General features: G+C 51.9%; 1 protein-coding gene across 1 annotated transcript in view; it reads left to right on the forward strand.

Annotated features, from left to right (window-relative positions):
• Window positions 1-20,000, forward strand: part of PDE2A (phosphodiesterase 2A) — an 859,648-nt gene that overhangs the window by 261,407 nt on the left and 578,241 nt on the right. Inside the window, exon 2 of the mRNA XM_063950594.1 lies at window positions 17,561-17,624. Within this exon, the coding sequence (XP_063806664.1) occupies window positions 17,561-17,624 (64 nt within the window). The remainder of the gene's footprint in view (window positions 1-17,560; window positions 17,625-20,000) is intronic.

The raw sequence follows: 20,000 nt of genomic DNA on the forward strand, positions 1-20,000 counted from the left end.
CACAGCATTTGGATAGTTGTCTAGGCCTAATATATATACCCAAAAAAATCAGGTGGCGCCCATCCGCCCTTAAAAGTAGGCAAGTCTCCCAGAGCCAGTCTCTACCCCCCTGCCACTTAGCCGGCCAATGACACAATTTGCGTCATTGAATCCACGCCCCCGGCTATACAATGCCGGTAATTTCTGCATAATATAGCAGGGGGAGTGGTCACACCGACGCATCGCAGAAACCACGCCCCTGTGCAGCCCCCTCTGACTATGACTCATGCCCCCTACACTGCTCTCTACTGTGCGGACCTGGCTGCCCTCTACTGGAGGGAGAGCAGATAAATGCATTGTCAACCTGGTGCCTATCAATATGCTGAACCACGCCGACATTGTGTCAACATTATGAATGTTGGCATAGCAAATGCTACTGGATATTGGGAGAATATGCAATAGGCCCACACGTCATGGTTTACATAGGGAACAACCGCTGCGACAACACAGACGCCAGCCAGTGTGTGAGGAACACTGTCATCTGCCATAAATATCCAGTCTATTCTCCATGCTGCGCCCTCTCACGCAGACTGAGCATGTGATCGCGGCATACATACAGTACCATCCTCAGGAAAGCGGGAGACAGTCCGTAGCGCAGAGGCTCACACTGTGATTTATGTGATTCATTGTCCGGGAAGATGTCAGAACACAGGGGAAACACATTCAGAAACTTTAGTGTTTTTCTAAAAATATCCTACCACAGAATATAATTCAGATGAGAAGATACAGGAGGAAGAAGAAGCTCTGCGACATGCTGAGGAAAGTAAATTTACTATCAGGGGTGTGATGAGTGCATAAAAAAGTGAAAACAAAGAGAAAACAAGCTAAATACTATATAATGTATCGTGGAACTTTATGTGGGTTATACAAGACATAAATATATTCCTGCACTGATTATCCTGCCTGAGAGTCCTCATTCCTGCACTGATTATCCTGCCTGAGATTCCTCATTCCTGCACTGATTATCCTTCCTGAGATTCCTCATTCCTGCACTGATTATCCTGCCTGAGAATCCTCATTCCTGCACTGATTATCCTGTCTGAGATTCCTCATTCCTGCACTGATTATCCTGCCTGAGATTCCTCATTCCTGCACTGATTATCCTGCCTGAGATTCCTCATTCCTGCACTGATTATCCTACCTGAGAATCCTCATTCCTGCACTGATTATCCTTCCTGAGAGTCCTCATTCCTGCACTGATTATCCTGCCTGAGATTCCTCATTCCTGCACTGATTATCCTGCCTGAGATTCCTCATTCCTGCACTGATTATCCTGCCTGAGATTACTCATTCCTGCACTGATTATCCTGCCTGAGATTCCTCATTCCTGCACTGATTATCCTGCCTGAGATTCCTCATTCCTGCACTTCTTATCCTGCCTGAGATTCCTCATTCCTGCACTTCTTATCCTGCGTGAGATTCCTCATTCCTGCACTGATTATCCTGCCTGAGATTCCTCATTCCTGCACTGATTATCCTGCCTGAGATTCCTCATTCCTGCACTGATTATCCTGCCTGAGAATCCTCATTCCTGCACTGATTATCCTTCCTGAGAGTCCTCATTCCTGCACTGATTATCCTACCTGAGTTTCCTCATTCCTACACTGATTATCCTGCCTGAGATTCCTCATTCCTGCACTGATTATCCTGCCTGAGATTCCTCATTCCTGCACTGATTATCCTTCCTGAGAGTCCTCATTCCTGCACTGATTATCCTACCTGAGATTCCTCATTGCTGCACTTCTTATCCTGCCTGAGATTCCTCATTCCTGCACTGATTATCCTGCCTGAGATTCCTCATTCCTGCACTGATTATCCTGCCTGAGATTCCTCATTCCTGCACTGATTATCCTGCGTGAGATTCCTCATTCCTGCACTGATTATCCTGCCTGAGATTCCTCACTCCTGTACTGATTATCCTGCCTGAGATTCCTCATTCCTGCACTGATTATCCCGCCTGAGATTCCTCATTCCTGCACTGATTATCCTGCCTGAGATTCCTAATTCCTGCACTGATTATCCTGCCTGAGATTCCTCATTCCTGCACTGATTATCCTGCCTGAGATTCCTCATTCCTGCACTGATTATCCTGCCTGAGATTCCTCATTCCTACACTGATTATCCTGCCTGAGATTCCTCATTCCTGCACTGATTATCCTGCCTGAGATTCCTCATTCCTGCACTGATTATCCTGCCTGAGATTCCTCATTCCTGCACTGATTATCCTGCCTGAGATTCCTCATTCCTGCACTGATTATCCTGCCTGAGATTCCTCATTCCTGCACTGATTATCCTGCATGAGATTCCTCATTCCTGCACTTCTTATCCTGCCCGAGATTCCTCATTCCTGCACTGATTATCCTGCCTGAGATTCCCCGTTCCTGCACTGATTATCCTGCCTGACATTCCTCATTCCTGCACTGATTATCCTGCCTGAGATTCCTCATTCCTGCACTGATTATCCTGCCTGAGATTCCTCATTCCTGCACTGATTATCCTGTCTGAGATTGCTCATTCCTGCACTTCTTATCCTGCCTGAGATTCCTCATTCCTGCACTGATTATCCTGCCTGAGATTCCTCATTCCTGCACTGATTATCCTGCCTGAGATTCCTCATTCCTGCACTGATTATTCTGCGTGAGATTCCTCATTCCTGCACTGATTATCCTGCCTGAGATTCCTCACTCCTGCACTGATTATCCTGCCTGAGATTCCTCATTCCTGCACTGATTATCCCGCCTGAGATTCCTCATTCCTGCACTGATTATCCTGCCTGAGATTCCTAATTCCTGCACTGATTATCCTGCCTGAGAATCTTCATTCCTACACTGATTATCCTGTCTGAGATTCCTCATTCCTGCACTGATTATCCCGCCTGAGAATCCACATTCCTGCACTGATTATCCCGCCTGAGAATCCTCATTCCTGCACTGATTATCCTGCCTGAGATTCCTCATTCCTGCACTGATTATCCTGACTGAGATTCCTCATTCCTGCACTGATTATCCTGCCTGAGATTCCTCATTCCTGCACTGATTATCCTGCCTGAGATTCCTCATTCCTGCACTGATTATCCTGCCTGAGATTCCTCATTCCTGTACTGATTATCCTGCCTGAGATTCCTCATTCCTGCACTGATTATCCTGCCTGAGATTCCTCATTCCTACACTGATTATCCTGCATGAGATTCCTCATTCCTGCACTGATTATCCTGCCTGAGATTCCTCATTCCTGCACTGATTACCCTGCCTGAGATTCCTCATTCCTGCACTGATTATCCTGCCTGAGATTCCTCATTCCTGCACTGATTATCCTGCCTGAGAATCCTCGTTCCTGCACTGATTATCCTGCCTGAGATTCCTCATTCCTGCACTGATTATCCTGCCTGAGATTCCTCATTCCTGCACTGATTATCCTGCCTGAGATTCCTCATTCCTGCACTGATTATCCTGCCTGCGATTCCTCATTCCTGCACTGATTATTCTGCCTGAGATTCCTCATTCCTGCACTGATTATCCTGCCTGAGATTCCTCGTTCCTGCACTGATTATCCTGCCTGACATTCCTCATTCCTGCACTGATTATTCTGCCTGAGATTCCTCATTCCTGCACTGATTATCCTGCATGAGATTCCTCATTCCTGCACTTCTTATCCTGCCCGAGATTCCTCATTCCTGCACTGATTATCCTGCCTGAGATTCCTCGTTCCTGCACTGATTATCCTGCCTGACATTCCTCATTCCTGCACTGATTATCCTGCCTGAGATTCCTCATTTCTGCACTGATTATCCTGCCTGAGATTCCTCATTCCTGCACTGATTATCCTGTCTGAGATTCCTCATTCCTGCACTTCTTATCCTGCCTGAGATTCCTCATTCCTGCACTGATTATCCTGCCTGAGATTCCTCATTCCTGCACTGATTATCCTGCCTGAGATTCCTCATTCCTGCACTGATTATCCTGCGTGAGATTCCTCATTCCTGCACTGATTATCCTGCCTGAGATTCCTCACTCCTGCACTGATTATCCTGCCTGAGATTCCTCATTCCTGCACTGATTATCCTGCCTGAGATTCCTCATTCCTGCACTGATTATCCCGCCTGAGATTCCTCATTCCTGCACTGATTATCCTGCCTGAGATTCCTAATTCCTGCACTGATTATCCTGCCTGAGATTCCTAATTCCTGCACTGATTATCCTGCCTGAGAATCTTCATTCCTACACTGATTATCCTGCCTGAGATTCCTCATTCCTGCACTGATTATCCCGCCTGAGAATCCACATTCCTGCACTGATTATCCCGCCTGAGAATCCTCATTCCTGCACTGATTATCCTGCCTGAGATTCCTCATTCCTGCACTGATTATCCTGCCTGAGATTCCTCATTCCTGCACTGATTATCCTGCCTGAGATTCCTCATTCCTGCACTGATTATCCTGCCTGAGATTCCTCATTCCTGCACTGATTATCCTGCCTGAGATTCCTCATTCCTACACTGATTATCCTGCCTGAGATTCCTCATTCCTGCACTGATTACCCTGCCTGAGATTCCTCATTCCTGCACTGATTACCCTGCCTGAGATTCCTCATTCCTGCACTGATTATCCTGCCTGAGATTCCTCATTCCTGCACTGATTATCCTGCCTGAGAATCCTCGTTCCTGCACTGATTATCCTGCCTGAGATTCCTCATTCCTGCACTGATTATCCTGCCTGAGATTCCTCATTCCTGCACTGATTATCCTGCCTGAGATTCCTCATTCCTGCACTGATTATTCTGCCTGAGATTCCTCATTCCTGCACTGATTATTCTGCCTGAGATTCCTCATTCCTGCACTGATTATCCTGCCTGAGATTCCTCATTCCTGCACTGATTATCCTGCCTGAGATTCCTCATTCCTGCACTGATTATCCTGCCTGAGATTCCTCATTCCTGCACTGATTATTTTGCCTGAGATTCCTCATTCATGCACTGGTTATCCTGCCTGAGATTCCTCATTCCTGCACTGATTATCCCGCCTGAGATTCCTCATTCCTGCACTGATTATCCCGCCTGAGATTCCTCATTCCTGCACTGATTATCCTGCCTGAGATTCCTCATTCCTGCACTGATTATCCTGCCTGAGATTCCTCATTCCTGCGCTGATTATCCTGCCTGAGATTCCTCATTCCTGCACTGATTATCCCGCCTGAGATTCCTCATTCCTGCGCTGATTATCCTGCCTGAGATTCCTCATTCCTGCACTGATTATCCTGCCTGAGATTCCTCATTCCTGCACTGATTATCCTGCCTGAGATTCCTCATTCCTGCACTGATTATCCCGCCTGAGATTCCTCATTCCTGCACTGATTATCCCGCCTGAGATTACTCATTCCTGCACTGATTATCCTGCCTGAGATTCCTCATTCCTGCACTGATTATTCTACCTGAGATTCCTCATTCCTGCACTGATTATCCTGCCTGAGATTCCTCATTCCTGCACTGATTATCCTGCCTGAGATTCCTCATTCCTACACTGATTATCCTACCTGAGATTCCTCATTCCTGCACTGATTATCCCGCCTGAGATACCTAATTCCTGCACTGATTATCCCGCCTGAGATTCCTCATTCCTGCACTGATTATCCCGCCTGAGATTCCTCATTCCTGCACTGATTATCCTGCCTGAGATTCCTCATTCCTGCACTGATTATCCTGCCTGAGATTCCTCATTCCTGCACTGATTATCCTGCCTGAGATTCCTCATTCCTGCACTTCTTATCCTGCCTGAGATTCCTCATTCCTGCACTGATTATCCTGCCTGAGAGTCCTCATTCCTGCACTGATTATCCTGCCTGAGATTCCTCATTCCTGCACTGATTATCCTGCCTGAGATTCCTCATTCCTGCACTGATTATCCTACCTGAGTTTCCTCATTCCTACACTGATTATCCTACCTGAGAATCTTCATTCCTGCACTGATTATCCTGCCTGATAGTCATCATTCCTGCACTGATTATCCTGCCTGAGATTCCTCATTCCTGCACTTCTTATCCTGCCCGAGAGTCCTCATTCCTGCACTGATTATCCTGCCTGAGATTCCTCATTCCTGCACTGATTATCCTGCCTGAGATTCCTCATTCCTGCACTGATTACCCTGCCTAGAATCTTCATTCCTGCACTGATTATCCTGCCTGATAGTCATCATTCCTGCACTGATTATCCTGCCTGAGATTCCTCATTCCTGCACTGATTATCCTGCCTGAGATTCCTCATTCCTGCACTGATTATCCTGCCTGAGATTCCTCATTCCTGCACTGATTACCCTGCCTAGAATCCTCATTCCTGCACTGATTATCCTTCCTGAGATTCCTCATTCCTGCACTGATTATCCTTCCTGAGATTACTCATTCCTGCACTGATTATCCTGCCTGAGAGTCCTCATTCCTGCACTGATTATCCTGCCTGAGATTCCTCATTCCTGCACTGATTACCCTGCCTTAGAATCCTCAGTATACTCCCTGAAATTGTTGTTTTGGCTCGGTGACTTTTCTCCACACAGTTTGGTGGCATTATGTCCTGTGGATCAGTGACATCCCACGCACATTGTTCAGTAACATTCCTCTAAATGTGACATTGCTCTATGTGGCTCAGTGACATTGTGCTCTGGGACTCAGTGATATGGCATGCCGTAGCTCTCTGTTATTTTCTCGGTGGCATTGTGCTGTACGGCCTAGTTGATCTTTTGGCTCAGTGGTATTGCACCCCATGGCTTGATGACATCACTGATACCTGGAGGACACAGTGACTTCCTGCGCTGCAGGCTCGGTGTCCGGACATGACACATACCGCAGCTCTTCCCAATATGTGAGAGGATATAAGTAGCCTGTGGATCAGAGTGTCCCCTTCAGAGCCGCTGTGCCACATGCACCAGGCACAGACACACTATCGGCTGAGCAGTGACACGCGGGGGGCACGGTGCCAGCCTCACACCTCTGCCCGGGTTTCCCATTATAAGACTGACATTACTGACCGCACACAGCGCAGGGGGAACGCCTGCAGACACACAGAAATAACATCAGCAGGCGGCCCAGCTGCCCAGGGTATGACGTAAGCCTGGCATGCACAGAGGAGCAGGTTGGCATCACATATCAGTTCATTACACGACAGTAGGGTCACTCCCAAATGACTACAGCAGCGTGCAGCAGGATGACCCACATACACATAGTAAGTTTGTAGGATGACCTTTGCGCCTCCGCTGCTGCAGCACACAGTAACACAGGGGCGTTCACACATTGTCGCAGTAACCACAACTAGGAGATGCACATCAGCCTGCACATGGTGTAACGATGTTGTCATTGTCAGACGCTGTGTGCCACACTGTAATCACATATTTCCCTGCACGACGGTTATTTGTTCCTTACATATTAGCAAAGCCCACGTGGGCACCCCCCGCCGGAGAACGCGCTTCCACGTATCACCCTGCGCCTCAGCATGCTGCAATCCTGTTATATACACCCGTAAGATATAAAGCACCCTCGGGGAGTAGCGATGACACAGTAGGTGACATGGCTCAGTGAGAAAGTGTCGGTGCAGGTCAGACTCTCCCAGATAGGAGGACTAGAGTGCAGGCACTGCGCTTCAATCTTGTGAGATACAATTATATACAAGTAACACCCCATGTTACAGCATTCCCTATGGTGGCCCAGCTGCTCGATGACTCCTAATATCCCTGCATGTCGTATATGGGAATGAGTGACAGCTGAGATATACAGTGTGTGGGAGTGACAGCTGAGATATACAGTATGTGGGAGTGACAGCTGAGATATACAGTATGTGGAAGTGACAGCTGAGATATACAGTATGTGGGAGTGACAGCTGAGATATACAGTATGTGGGAGTGACAGCTGAGATATACAGTATGTGGAAGTGACAGCTGAGATATACAGTATGTGGGAGTGACAGCTGAGATATACAGTATGTGGGAGTGACAGCTGAGGTATACAGTATGTGGGAGTGACAGCTGAGATACACAGTATCTGGGAGTGACAGCTGAGATACACAGTATGTGGGAGTGACAGCTGAGATATACAGTATGTGGGAGTGACAGCTGAGATACACAGTATGTGGGAGTGACAGCTGAGATATACAGTATGTGGGAGTGACAGCTGAGATATACAGTATGTGGGAGTGACAGCTGAGATACACAGTATGTGGGAGTGACAGCTAAGGTATACAGTATGTGGGAGTGACAGCTGAGATATATAGTATGTGTGAGTGACAGCTGAGGTATACAGTATGTGGGAGTGACAGCTGAGATATACAGTATGTGGGAGTGACAGCTGAGATGTACAGTATGTGGGAGTGACAGCTGAGATATACAGTATGTGGGAGTGACAGCTGAGATGTACAGTATGTGGGAGTGACAGCTGAGATACACAGTATGTGGGAGTGACAGCTGAGTTATACAGTATGTGGGAGTGACAGCTGAGATATACAGTATGTGGGAGTGACAGCTGAGATACACAGTATGTGGGAGTGACAGCTGAGGTATACAGTATGTGGGAGTGACAGCTGAGATATATAGTATGTGTGAGTGACAGCTGAGATACACAGTATGTGGGAGTGACATCTGAGATACAGTATGTGGGAGTGACAGCTGAGATGTACAGTATGTGGGAGTGACAGCTGAGGTATACAGTATGTGGGAGTGACAGCTGAGATATACAGTATGTGGGAGTGACAGCTGAGTTATACAGTATGTGGGAGTGACAGCTGAGATACACAGTATGTGGGAGTGACAGCTGAGATACAGTATGTGGGAGTGACAGCTGAGATGTACAGTATGTTGGAGTGACAGCTGAGGTGTACAGTATGTGGGAGTGACAGCTGAGATATACAGTATGTGGGAGTGACAGCTGAGATATACAGTATGTGGGAGTGACAGCTGAGATAAATGGGAGTGACAGCTGAGACATACAGTATGTGGGAGTGACAGCTGAGATAAGTGGGAGTGACAGCTGAGATACACAGTATGTGGGAGTGAAAGCTGAGATACAGTATGTGGGAGTGACAGCTGAGATAAATGGGAGTGACAGCTGAGATATACAGTATGTGAGAGTGACAGCTGAGATATATAGTATGTGGGAGTGACAGCTGAGACATACAGTATGTGGGAGTAACAGCTGAGATACAGTATGTGGGAGTGACAGCTGAGGTATACAGTATGTGGGAGTGATAGCTGAGATGTACAGTATGTGGGAGTGACAGCTGAGATACACAGTATGTGGGAGTGACAGCTGAGGTATACAGTATGTGGGAGTGACAGCTGAGATATACAGTATGTGTGAGTGACAGCTGAGATACACAGTATGTGGGAGTGACATCTGAGATACAGTATGTGGGAGTGACAGCTGAGATGTACAGTATGTGGGAGTGACAGCTGAGGTATACAGTATGTGGGAGTGACAGCTGAGATATACAGTATGTGGGAGTGACAGCTGAGTTATACAGTATGTGGGAGTGACAGCTGAGATACACAGTATGTGGGAGTGACAGCTGAGATACAGTATGTGGGAGTGACAGCTGAGATGTACAGTATGTGGGAGTGACAGCTGAGGTGTACAGTATGTGGGAGTGACAGCTGAGATATACAGTATGTGGGAGTGACAGCTGAGATATACAGTATGTGGGAGTGACAGCTGAGATAAATGGGAGTGACAGCTGAGATATACAGTATGTGGGAGTGACAGCTGAGATATATAGTATGTGGGAGTGACAGCTGAGACATACAGTATGTGGGAGTAACAGCTGAGATACAGTATGTGGGAGTGACAGCTGAGATATACAGTATGTGTGAGTGACAGCTGAGACATATGGGAGTGACAGCTGAGACATAGAGTATGTGGGAGTGACAGCTGAGATACAATATGTGGGAGTGACAGCTGAGATATACAGTATGTGGGAGTGACAGCTGAGATATACAGTGTGTGGGAGTGACAGCTGAGATACAGTATGTGGGAGTGACAGCTGAGATATACAGTATGTGGGAGTGACAGCTGAGACATACAGTATGTGGGAGTGACAGCTGAGATACAGTATGTGGGAGTGACAGCTGAGACAGAGTATGTGGGAGTGACAGCTGAGATACAGTATGTGGGAGTGACAGCTGAGATATACAATATGTGGGAGTGACAGCTGAGATATACAGTGTGTGGGAGTGACAGCTGAGATACAGTATGTGGGAGTGACAGCTGAGATATACAGTATGTGGGAGTGACAGCTGAGATACAGTATGTGGGAGTGACAGCAGAGATATACAGTATGTGGGAGTGACAGCTGAATATAAAGTATGTGGGAGTGACAGCTGAGACATATGGGAGTGACAGCAGAGATATTATGGGAGTGACAGCTGAGATGTATGGGAGTGACAGCTGTGATATGTGGGAGTGACAGCTGAGATATGTGGGAGTGACAGCTGAGATGTATGGGAGTGACAGCTGAGATGTATGGGAGTGACAGCTGAGATATGTGGGAATGAGTGACAGCTGAAATATTTAGGAATGAGTGACAAATGAGCTGTATGGGAATGAGTGACAGCTATCTCAATAGTGAATGACAGCTGACATATGTGAGTGACAGCTGAGACACCTAGGAATGTGAGTGACAGATGAAACACCTTGGAGTGTGAGTGACAGCTGACATACACAGGAGTGACAGCTGAGATACCTTGGAGTGTGAGTGACAGCTGACATATATAGGAGTGATAGCTAAGACACATAGGAGTGTGAGTGACAGCTGAGACATCTTGGAGTGTAATAAGAGTGGCAGCTGAGACGCTCATAAGTGTGAGAGTGAAAGAGACACCAAGTAGTATGAGAGTGACAGCAGAGACATTGGGAGAGTGAGAGTGACAGCAGAGACACCAGGGAGTGTGGGAGTGACAGCAGGTAGTGTGAGAGTGACAGCAGAGACAGTGACAGATGAGTGTGAGACAGCAGGCAGTGTGAGAGTGACAGCAGAGACAGTGGAGAGTGACAGCAGTGAGAAAGACAGGAGAGTGACACCAGAGAGACAGCAGGTAGTGTGAGAGTGACAGCAGAGAGATGGGAGAATGAGAGTGACAGCAGAGACACCAAGGAGTGTGAGAGTGACAGCAGAGACACACACAGGAGAAAGACAGCAGAGAGACACCCAGGAGAGTGACACCAGAGAGGCAGCAGGTAGTGTGAGAGTGACAGAGGGCAGTGAGACAGCAGGTAGTGTGAGAGTGACAGGGGGCAGTGAGACAGCAGGTAGTGTGAGAGTGACAGGGGGCAGTGAGACAGCAGGTAGTGTGAGAGTGACAGGGGGCAGTGAGACAGCAGGTAGTGTGAGAGTGACAGGGGGCAGTGAGACAGCAGGTAGTGTGAGAGTGACAGGGGGCAGTGAGACAGCAGGTAGTGTGAGAATGAGAGGGGGCAGTGAGACAGCAGGTAGTGTGAGAGTGACAGGGGGCAGTGAGACAGCAGGTAGAGAGACAGCAGAGACAGTGAGACAGCAGGTAGAGAGACAGCAGAGACAGTGACAGAGGACAGTGAGACAGCAGGTAGAGAGACAGCAGAGACAATGACAGAGGACAGTGAGACAGCAGGTAGAGTGACAGTGAGAGGGGGCAGTGAGACAGCAGAGACAGTGACAGAGGACAGTGAGACAGCAGGTAGAGTGACAGTGAGAGGGGGCAGTGAGACAGCAGGTAGAGAGACAGCAGAGACAGTGACAGAGGACAGTGAGACAGCAGGTAGAGTGACAGTGAGAGGGGGCAGTGAGACAGCAGGTAGAGAGACAGCAGAGACAGTGACAGAGGACAGTGAGACAGCAGGTAGAGAGACAGCAGAGACAGTGACAGAGGACAGTGAGACAGCAGGTAGAGTGACAGTGAGAGGGGGCAGTGAGACAGCAGGTAGAGAGACAGCAGAGACAGTGACAGAGGACAGTGAGACAGCAGGTAGAGAGACAGCAGAGACAGTGACAGAGGACAGTGAGACAGCAGGTAGAGTGACAGGAATCCCGGGGTTAGTGAGACAGCAGGTAGAGTGACAGCGGAGACAGTGAGAGGGGGCAGTGAGACAGCAGGTAGAGTGACAGCGGAGACAGTGAGAGGGGGCAGTGAGACAGCAGGTAGAGTGACAGGAATCCCGGGGGCAGTGAGACAGCAGGTAGAGAGACAGCAGAGACAGTGACAGGGGGCAGTGAGACAGCAGGTAGAGTGACAGTGAGAGGGGACAGTGAGACAGCAGGTAGAGAGACAGCGGAGACAGTGACAGGGGGCAGTGAGACAGCAGGTAGAGTGACAGCAGAGACAGTGACAGGGGAAAGTGACACAGCATGTAGAGAGACAGCAGAGTGACAGGAATCCCGGGGGCAGTGAGACAGCAGGTAGAGAGACAGCAGAGACAGTGTCAGGGGGCAGTGAGACAGCAGGTAGAGAGACAGCAGAGACAGTGACAGGGGGCAGTGAGACAGCAGGTAGAGTGACAGTGAGAGGGGGCAGTGAGACAGCAGGTAGAGAGACAGCAGAGACAGTGAAAGGGGACAGTGAGACAGCAGGTAGAGTGACAGGGGAGAGTGAGACAGCATGTAGAGTGACAGCAGAGACAGTGACAGGGGGCAGTGAGACAGCAGGTAGAGAGACAGCAGAGACAGTGACAGGGGGCAGTGAGACAGCAGGTAGAGTGACAGTGAGAGGGGACAGTGAGACAGCAGGTAGAGAGACAGCGGAGACAGTGAGAGGGGGCAGTGAGACAGCAGGTAGAGTGACAGCAGAGACAGTGACAGGGGAGAGTGACACAGCATGTAGAGAGACAGCAGAGTGACAGGAATCCCGGGGGCAGTGAGACAGCAAGTAGAGTGACAGTGAGAGGGGGCAGTGAGACAGCAGGTAGAGAGACAGCAGAGACAGTGAGAGGGGACAGTGAGACAGCAGGTAGAGTGACAGCGGAGACAGTGACAGGGGAGAGAGAGACAGCATGTAGAGTGACAGCAGAGGCAGTGACAGGGGGCAGTGAGACAGCAGGTAGAGAGACAGCAGAGACAGTGACAGGGGGCAGTGAGACAGCAGGTAGAGTGACAGTGAGAGGGGACAGTGAGACAGCAGGTAGAGTGACAGCAGAGACAGTGACAGGGGGCAGTGAGACAGCAGGTAGAGAGACAGCAGAGACAGTGACAGGGGGCAGTGAGACAGCAGGTAGAGTGACAGTGAGACAGCAGTTAGAGAGACAGCAGAGACAGTGAGAGGGGACAGTGAGACAGCAGGTAGAGTGACAGCGGAGACAGTGACAGGGGGCAGTGAGACAGCAGGTAGAGAGACAGCAGAGACAGTGACAGGGGGCAGTGAGACAGCAGGTAGAGTGACAGTGAGACAGCAGTTAGAGAGACAGCAGAGACAGTGACAGGGGAGAGTGAGACAGCATGTAGAGAGACAGCAGAGTGACAGGAATCCCGGGGGCAGTGAGACAGCAGGTAGAGAGACAGCAGAGACAGTGACAGGGGGCAGTGAGACAGCAGGTAGAGAGACAGCAGAGACAGTGACAGGGGGCAGTGAGACAGCAGGTAGAGTGACAGTGAGACAGCAGTTAGAGAGACAGCAGAGACAGTGAGAGGGGACAGTGAGACAGCAGGTAGAGTGACAGCGGAGACAGTGACAGGGGGCAGTGAGACAGCAGGTAGAGAGACAGCAGAGACAGTGACAGGGGAGAGTGACACAGCATGTAGAGAGACAGCAGAGTGACAGGAATCCCGGGGGCAGTGAGACAGCAGGTAGAGAGACAGCAGAGACAGTGACAGGGGGCAGTGAGACAGCAGGTAGAGAGACAGCAGAGACAGTGACAGGGGGCAGTGAGACAGCAGGTAGAGTGACAGTGAGACAGCAGTTAGAGAGACAGCAGAGACAGTGAGAGGGGACAGTGAGACAGCAGGTAGAGTGACAGCGGAGACAGTGACAGGGGGCAGTGAGACAGCAGGTAGAGAGACAGCAGAGACAGTGACAGGGGGCAGTGAGACAGCAGGTAGAGTGACAGTGAGACAGCAGTTAGAGAGACAGCAGAGACAGTGACAGGGGAGAGTGAGACAGCATGTAGAGAGACAGCAGAGTGACAGGAATCCCGGGGGCAGTGAGACAGCAGGTAGAGAGACAGCAGAGACAGTGACAGGGGGCAGTGAGACAGCAGGTAGAGAGACAGCAGAGACAGTGACAGGGGGCAGTGAGACAGCAGGTAGAGTGACAGTGAGAGGGGACAGTGAGACAGCAGTTAGAGAGACAGCAGAGACAGTGAGAGGGGACAGTGAGACAGCAGGTAGAGTGACAGCGGAGACAGTGACAGGGGAGAGAGAGACAGCATGTAGAGTGACAGCAGAGACAGTGACAGGGGGCAGTGAGACAGCAGGTAGAGAGACAGCAGAGACAGTGACAGGGGGCAGTGAGACAGCAGGTAGAGTGACAGTGAGAGGGGACAGTGAGACAGCAGGTAGAGAGACAGCGGAGACAGTGAGAGGGGGCAGTGAGACAGCAGGTAGAGTGACAGCAGAGACAGTGACAGGGGAGAGTGACACAGCATGTAGAGAGACAGCAGAGTGACAGGAATCCCGGGGGCAGTGAGACAGCAGGTAGAGAGACAGCAGAGACAGTGACAGGGGGCAGTGAGACAGCAGGTAGAGAGACAGCAGAGACAGTGACAGGGGGCAGTGAGACAGCAGGTAGAGTGACAGTGAGAGGGGGCAGTGAGGCAGCAGGTAGAGAGACAGCAGAGACAGTGAGAGGGGACAGTGAGACAGCAGGTAGAGTGACAGCGGAGACAGTGACAGGGGAGAGTGAGACAGCATGTAGAGAGACAGCAGAGACAGTGACAGGGGGCAGTGAGACAGCAGGTAGAGAGGCAGCAGAGACAGTGAGACAGCAGGTAGAGTGACAGCAGAGACAGTGACAGGGGGCAGTGAGACAGCAGGTAGAGAGGCAGCAGAGACAGTGACAGGGGGCAGTGAGACAGCAGGTAGAGTGACAGTGAGAGGGGACAGTGAGACAGCAGGTAGAGAGACAGCAGAGACAGTGACAGGGGGCAGTGAGACAGCAGGTAGAGTGACAGTGAGAGGGGACAGTGAGACAGCAGGTAGAGAGAAAGCAGAGACAGTGACAGGGGGCAGTGAGACAGCAGGTAGAGTGACAGTGAGAGGGGACAGTGAGACAGCAGGTAGAGAGACAGCAGAGACAGTGACAGGGGGCAGTGAGACAGCAGGTAGAGTGACAGTGAGAGGGGACAGTGAGACAGCAGGTAGAGAGACAGCAGAGACAGTGACAGGGGGCAGTGAGACAGCAGGTAGAGTGACAGTGAGAGGGGACAGTGAGACAGCAGGTAGAGAGAAAGCAGAGACAGTGACAGGGGGCAGTGAGACAGCAGGTAGAGTGACAGTGAGAGGGGACAGTGAGACAGCAGGTAGAGAGACAGCAGAGACAGTGACAGGGGGCAGTGAGACAGCAGGTAGAGTGACAGTGAGAGGGGACAGTGAGACAGCAGGTAGAGAGGCAGCAGAGACAGTGACAGGGGGCAGTGAGACAGCAGGTAGAGTGACAGTGAGAGGGGACAGTGAGACAGCATGTAGAGAGACAGCAGAGACAGTGACAGGGGAGAGTGAGACAGCAGGTAGAGTGACAGCGGAGACAGTGACAGGGGAGAGTGAGACAGCAGGTAGAGTGACAGCGGAGACAGTGACAGGGGAGAGTGAGACAGCAGGTAGAGTGACAGCGGAGACAGTGACAGGGGAGAGTGAGACAGCAGGTAGAGTGACAGCGGAGACAGTGACAGGGGAGAGTGAGACAGCAGGTAGAGTGACAGCGGAGACAGTGACAGGGGAGAGTGAGACAGCAGGTAGAGTGACAGCGGAGACAGTGACAGGGGAGAGTGAGACAGCAGGTAGAGTGACAGCGGAGACAGTGACAGGGGAGAGTGAGACAGCAGGTAGAGAGGCAGCAGAGACAGTGACAGGGGGCAGTGAGACAGCAGGTAGAGAGGCAGCAGAGACAGTGACAGGGGGCAGTGAGACAGCAGGTAGAGTGACAGTGAGAGGGGACAGTGAGACAGCAGGTAGAGAGACAGCAGAGACAGTGACAGGGGGCAGTGAGACAGCAGGTAGAGTGACAGTGAGACAGCAGGTAGAGAGACAGCAGAGACAGTGACAGGGGGCAGTGAGACAGCAGGTAAAGTGACAGTGAGAGGGGACAGTGAGACAGCATGTAGAGAGACAGCAGAGACAGTGACAGGGGAGAGTGAGACAGCAGGTAGAGAGACAGCAGAGACAGTGACAGGGGAGAGTGAGACAGCAGGTAGAGTGACAGCGGAGACAGTGACAGGGGAGAGTGAGACAGCAGGTAGAGTGACAGCGGAGACAGTGACAGGGGAGAGTGAGACAGCAGGTAGAGAGGCAGCAGAGACAGTGACAGGGGGCAGTGAGACAGCAGGTAGAGAGACAGCAGAGACAGTGACAGGGGAGAGTGAGACAGCAGGTAGAGTGACAGCGGAGACAGTGACAGGGGAGAGTGAGACAGCAGGTAGAGTGACAGCGGAGACAGTGACAGGGGAGAGTGAGACAGCAGGTAGAGAGGCAGCAGAGACAGTGACAGGGGGCAGTGAGACAGCAGGTAGAGAGGCAGCAGAGACAGTGACAGGGGGCAGTGAGACAGCAGGTAGAGTGACAGTGAGAGGGGACAGTGAGACAGCAGGTAGAGAGACAGCAGAGACAGTGACAGGGGGCAGTGAGACAGCAGGTAGAGTGACAGTGAGAGGGGACAGTGAGACAGCATGTAGAGAGACAGCAGAGACAGTGACAGGGGAGAGTGAGACAGCAGGTAGAGAGACAGCAGAGACAGTGACAGGGGAGAGTGAGACAGCAGGTAGAGAGACAGCAGAGACAGTGACAGGGGAGAGTGAGACAGCAGGTAGAGTGACAGTAGAGAGACAGGGATCCCGGGGTTAGTGAGACAGCAGGTAGAGAGACAGCAGAGAGACAGGGATCCCGGGGTTAGTGAGACAGCAGAGAGACAGGGATCCCGGGGTTAGTGAGACAGCAGAGAGACAGGGATCCCGGGGTTAGTGAGACAGCAGAGAGACAGGGATCCCGGGGTTAGTGAGACAGCAGAGAGACAGGGATCCCGGGGCAGAGAGCGCTGCAGACCCCGCCGCTCAGTCTCCGGCAGGCAGCAGTATCAGCAGCAGCAGCAGCGGCCGCACAGCGCAGGCACTAGGACCCGGAGCCGCCCCCGGAGCTGCGCAGTGTCTGCTGCTGCTGCTGGCTGCAGTCGCCGGGCCCCCGTGTCTCTGGCGGTGGTGATGTGGCTCCTGCGCTCCGCTTGCCCCGTCGCTCTGGGGGGCAGGTGTGTAGGGTGCGGGGGGGAGGAGGGGGGGAGGGGAGGGGCGGCTGCGCCCGGTGCCCATCAGGAGCCGGGACTGGTGTGTGTGCGGCAGCATGCTCCTGCTCTTCCATCACATACTCATTGCACTTATCCATCTCTTTAGACGGGGCCAGCAGGTGTTCCTGAGGGCGGAGGACTCCCCGGGGCCATGCTCGGAGGCGCTGCAGGTAAGCTCATGCATGCCGACACTGGGAAGAGGGGGGGACAGCAGGTGCCCGACACCTGGCCAGGTGCCTGCTGAGTGTGTGTGTGCTGGGGCAATGCATGGAGCTGTCACTGCTCTCACCTGTGCTGTGTGCTGGAGCTGTCACTGCTCTCACCTGTGCCGTGTGCTGGAGCTGTCACTGCTCTCACCTGTGCTGTGTGCTGGAGCTGTCACTGCTCTCACCTGTGCTGTGTGCTGTCACTGCTCTCACCTGTGCTGTGTGCTGGAGCTGTCACTGCTCTCACCTGTGCTGTGTGCTGTCACTGCTCTCACCTGTGCTGTGTGCTGTCACTGCTCTCACCTGTGCTGTGTGCTGTCACTGCTCTCACCTGTGCTGTGTGCTGTCACTGCTCTCACCTGTGCTGTGTGCTGTCACTGCTCTCACCTGTGCTGTGTGCTGTCACTGCTCTCACCTGTGCTGTGTGCTGTCACTGCTCTCACCTGTGCTGTGTGCTGTGTGCTGTCACTGCTCTCACCTGTGCTGTGTGCTGTCACTGCTCTCACCTGTGCTGTGTGCTGGAGCTGTCACTGCTCTCACCTGTGCTGTGTGCTGGAGCTGTCACTGCTCTCACCTGTGCTGTGTGCTGGAGCTGTCACTGCTCTCACCTGTGCTGTGTGCTGGAGCTGTCACTGCTCTCACCTGTGCTGTGTGCTGTCACTGCTCTCACCTGTGCTGTGTGCTGGAGCTGTCACTGCTCTCACCTGTGCTGTGTGCTGGAGCTGTCACTGCTCTTACCTGTGCTGTGTGCTGGAGCTGTCACTGCTCTCACCTGTGCTGTGTGCTGTCACTGCTCTCACCTGTGCTGTGTGCTGGAGCTGTCACTGCTCTCACCTGTGCTGTGTGCTGGAGCTGTCACTGCTCTCACCTGTGCCGTGTGCTGGAGCTGTCACTGCTCTCACCTGTGCTGTGTGCTGGAGCTGTCACTGCTCTCACCTGTGCTGTGTGCTGTCACTGCTCTCACCTGTGCTGTGTGCTGTCACTGCTCTCACCTGTGCTGTGTGCTGTCACTGCTCTCACCTGTGCTGTGTGCTGTCACTGCTCTCACCTGTGCTGTGTGCTGGAGCTGTCACTGCTCTCACCTGTGCTGTGTGCTGTCACTGCTCTCACCTGTGCTGTGTGCTGTCACTGCTCTCACCTGTGCTGGAGCTGTCACTGCTCTCACCTGTGCTGTGTGCTGTCACTGCTCTCACCTGTGCTGTGTGCTGTGTGCTGTCACTGCTCTCACCTGTGCTGTGTGCTGTCACTGCTCTCACCTGTGCTGTGTGCTGTGTGCTGTCACTGCTCTCACCTGTGCTGTGTGCTGTCACTGCTCTCACCTGTGCTGTGTGCTGGAGCTGTCACTGCTCTCACCTGTGCTGTGTGCTGGAGCTGTCACTGCTCTCACCTGTGCTGTGTGCTGGAGCTGTCACTGCTCTCACCTGTGCTGTGTGCTGGAGCTGTCACTGCTCTCACCTGTGCTGTGTGCTGTCACTGCTCTCACCTGTGCTGTGTGCTGTCACTGCTCTCACCTGTGCTGTGTGCTGGAGCTGTCACTGCTCTCACCTGTGCTGTGTGCTGGAGCTGTCACTGCTCTTACCTGTGCTGTGTGCTGGAGCTGTCACTGCTCTCACCTGTGCTGTGTGCTGTCACTGCTCTCACCTGTGCTGTGTGCTGGAGCTGTCACTGCTCTCACCTGTGCTGTGTGCTGGAGCTGTCACTGCTCTCACCTGTGCTGTGTGCTGGAGCTGTCACTGCTCTCACCTGTGCTGTGTGCTGGAGCTGCTCTCACCTGTGCTGTGTGCTGGAGCTGCTCTCACCTGTGCTGTGTGCTGGAGCTGTCACTGCTCTCACCTGTGCTGTGTGCTGTCACTGCTCTCACCTGTGCTGTGTGCTGTCACTGCTCTCACCTGTGCTGTGTGCTGGAGCTGTCACTGCTCTCACCTGTGCTGTGTGCTGGAGCATTCACTGCTCTCACCTGTGCTGTGTGCTGGAGCTGTCACTGCTCTCACCTGTGCTGTGTGCTGGAGCTGTCACTGCTCTCACCTGTGCTGTGTGCTGGAGCTGTCACTGCTCTCACCTGTGCTGTGTGCTGGAGCTGTCACTGCTCTCACCTGTGCTGTGTGCTGGAGCTGTCACTGCTCTCACCTGTGCTGTGTGCTGGAGCTGTCACTGCTCTCACCTGTGCTGTGTGCTGGAGCTGTCACTGCTCTCACCTGTGCTGTGTGCTGGGGCTGTCACTGCTCTCACCTGTGCTGTGTGCTGGAGCTGTCACTGCTCTCACCTGTGCTGTGTGCTGGAGCTGTCACTGCTCTCACCTGTGCTGTGTGCTGGAGCTGTCACTGCTCTCACCTGTGCTGT

This window comes from Pseudophryne corroboree, chromosome 2 (genome assembly GCF_028390025.1).
Source record: "Pseudophryne corroboree isolate aPseCor3 chromosome 2, aPseCor3.hap2, whole genome shotgun sequence".
Taxonomy (NCBI): Eukaryota; Metazoa; Chordata; class Amphibia; order Anura; family Myobatrachidae; genus Pseudophryne; species Pseudophryne corroboree.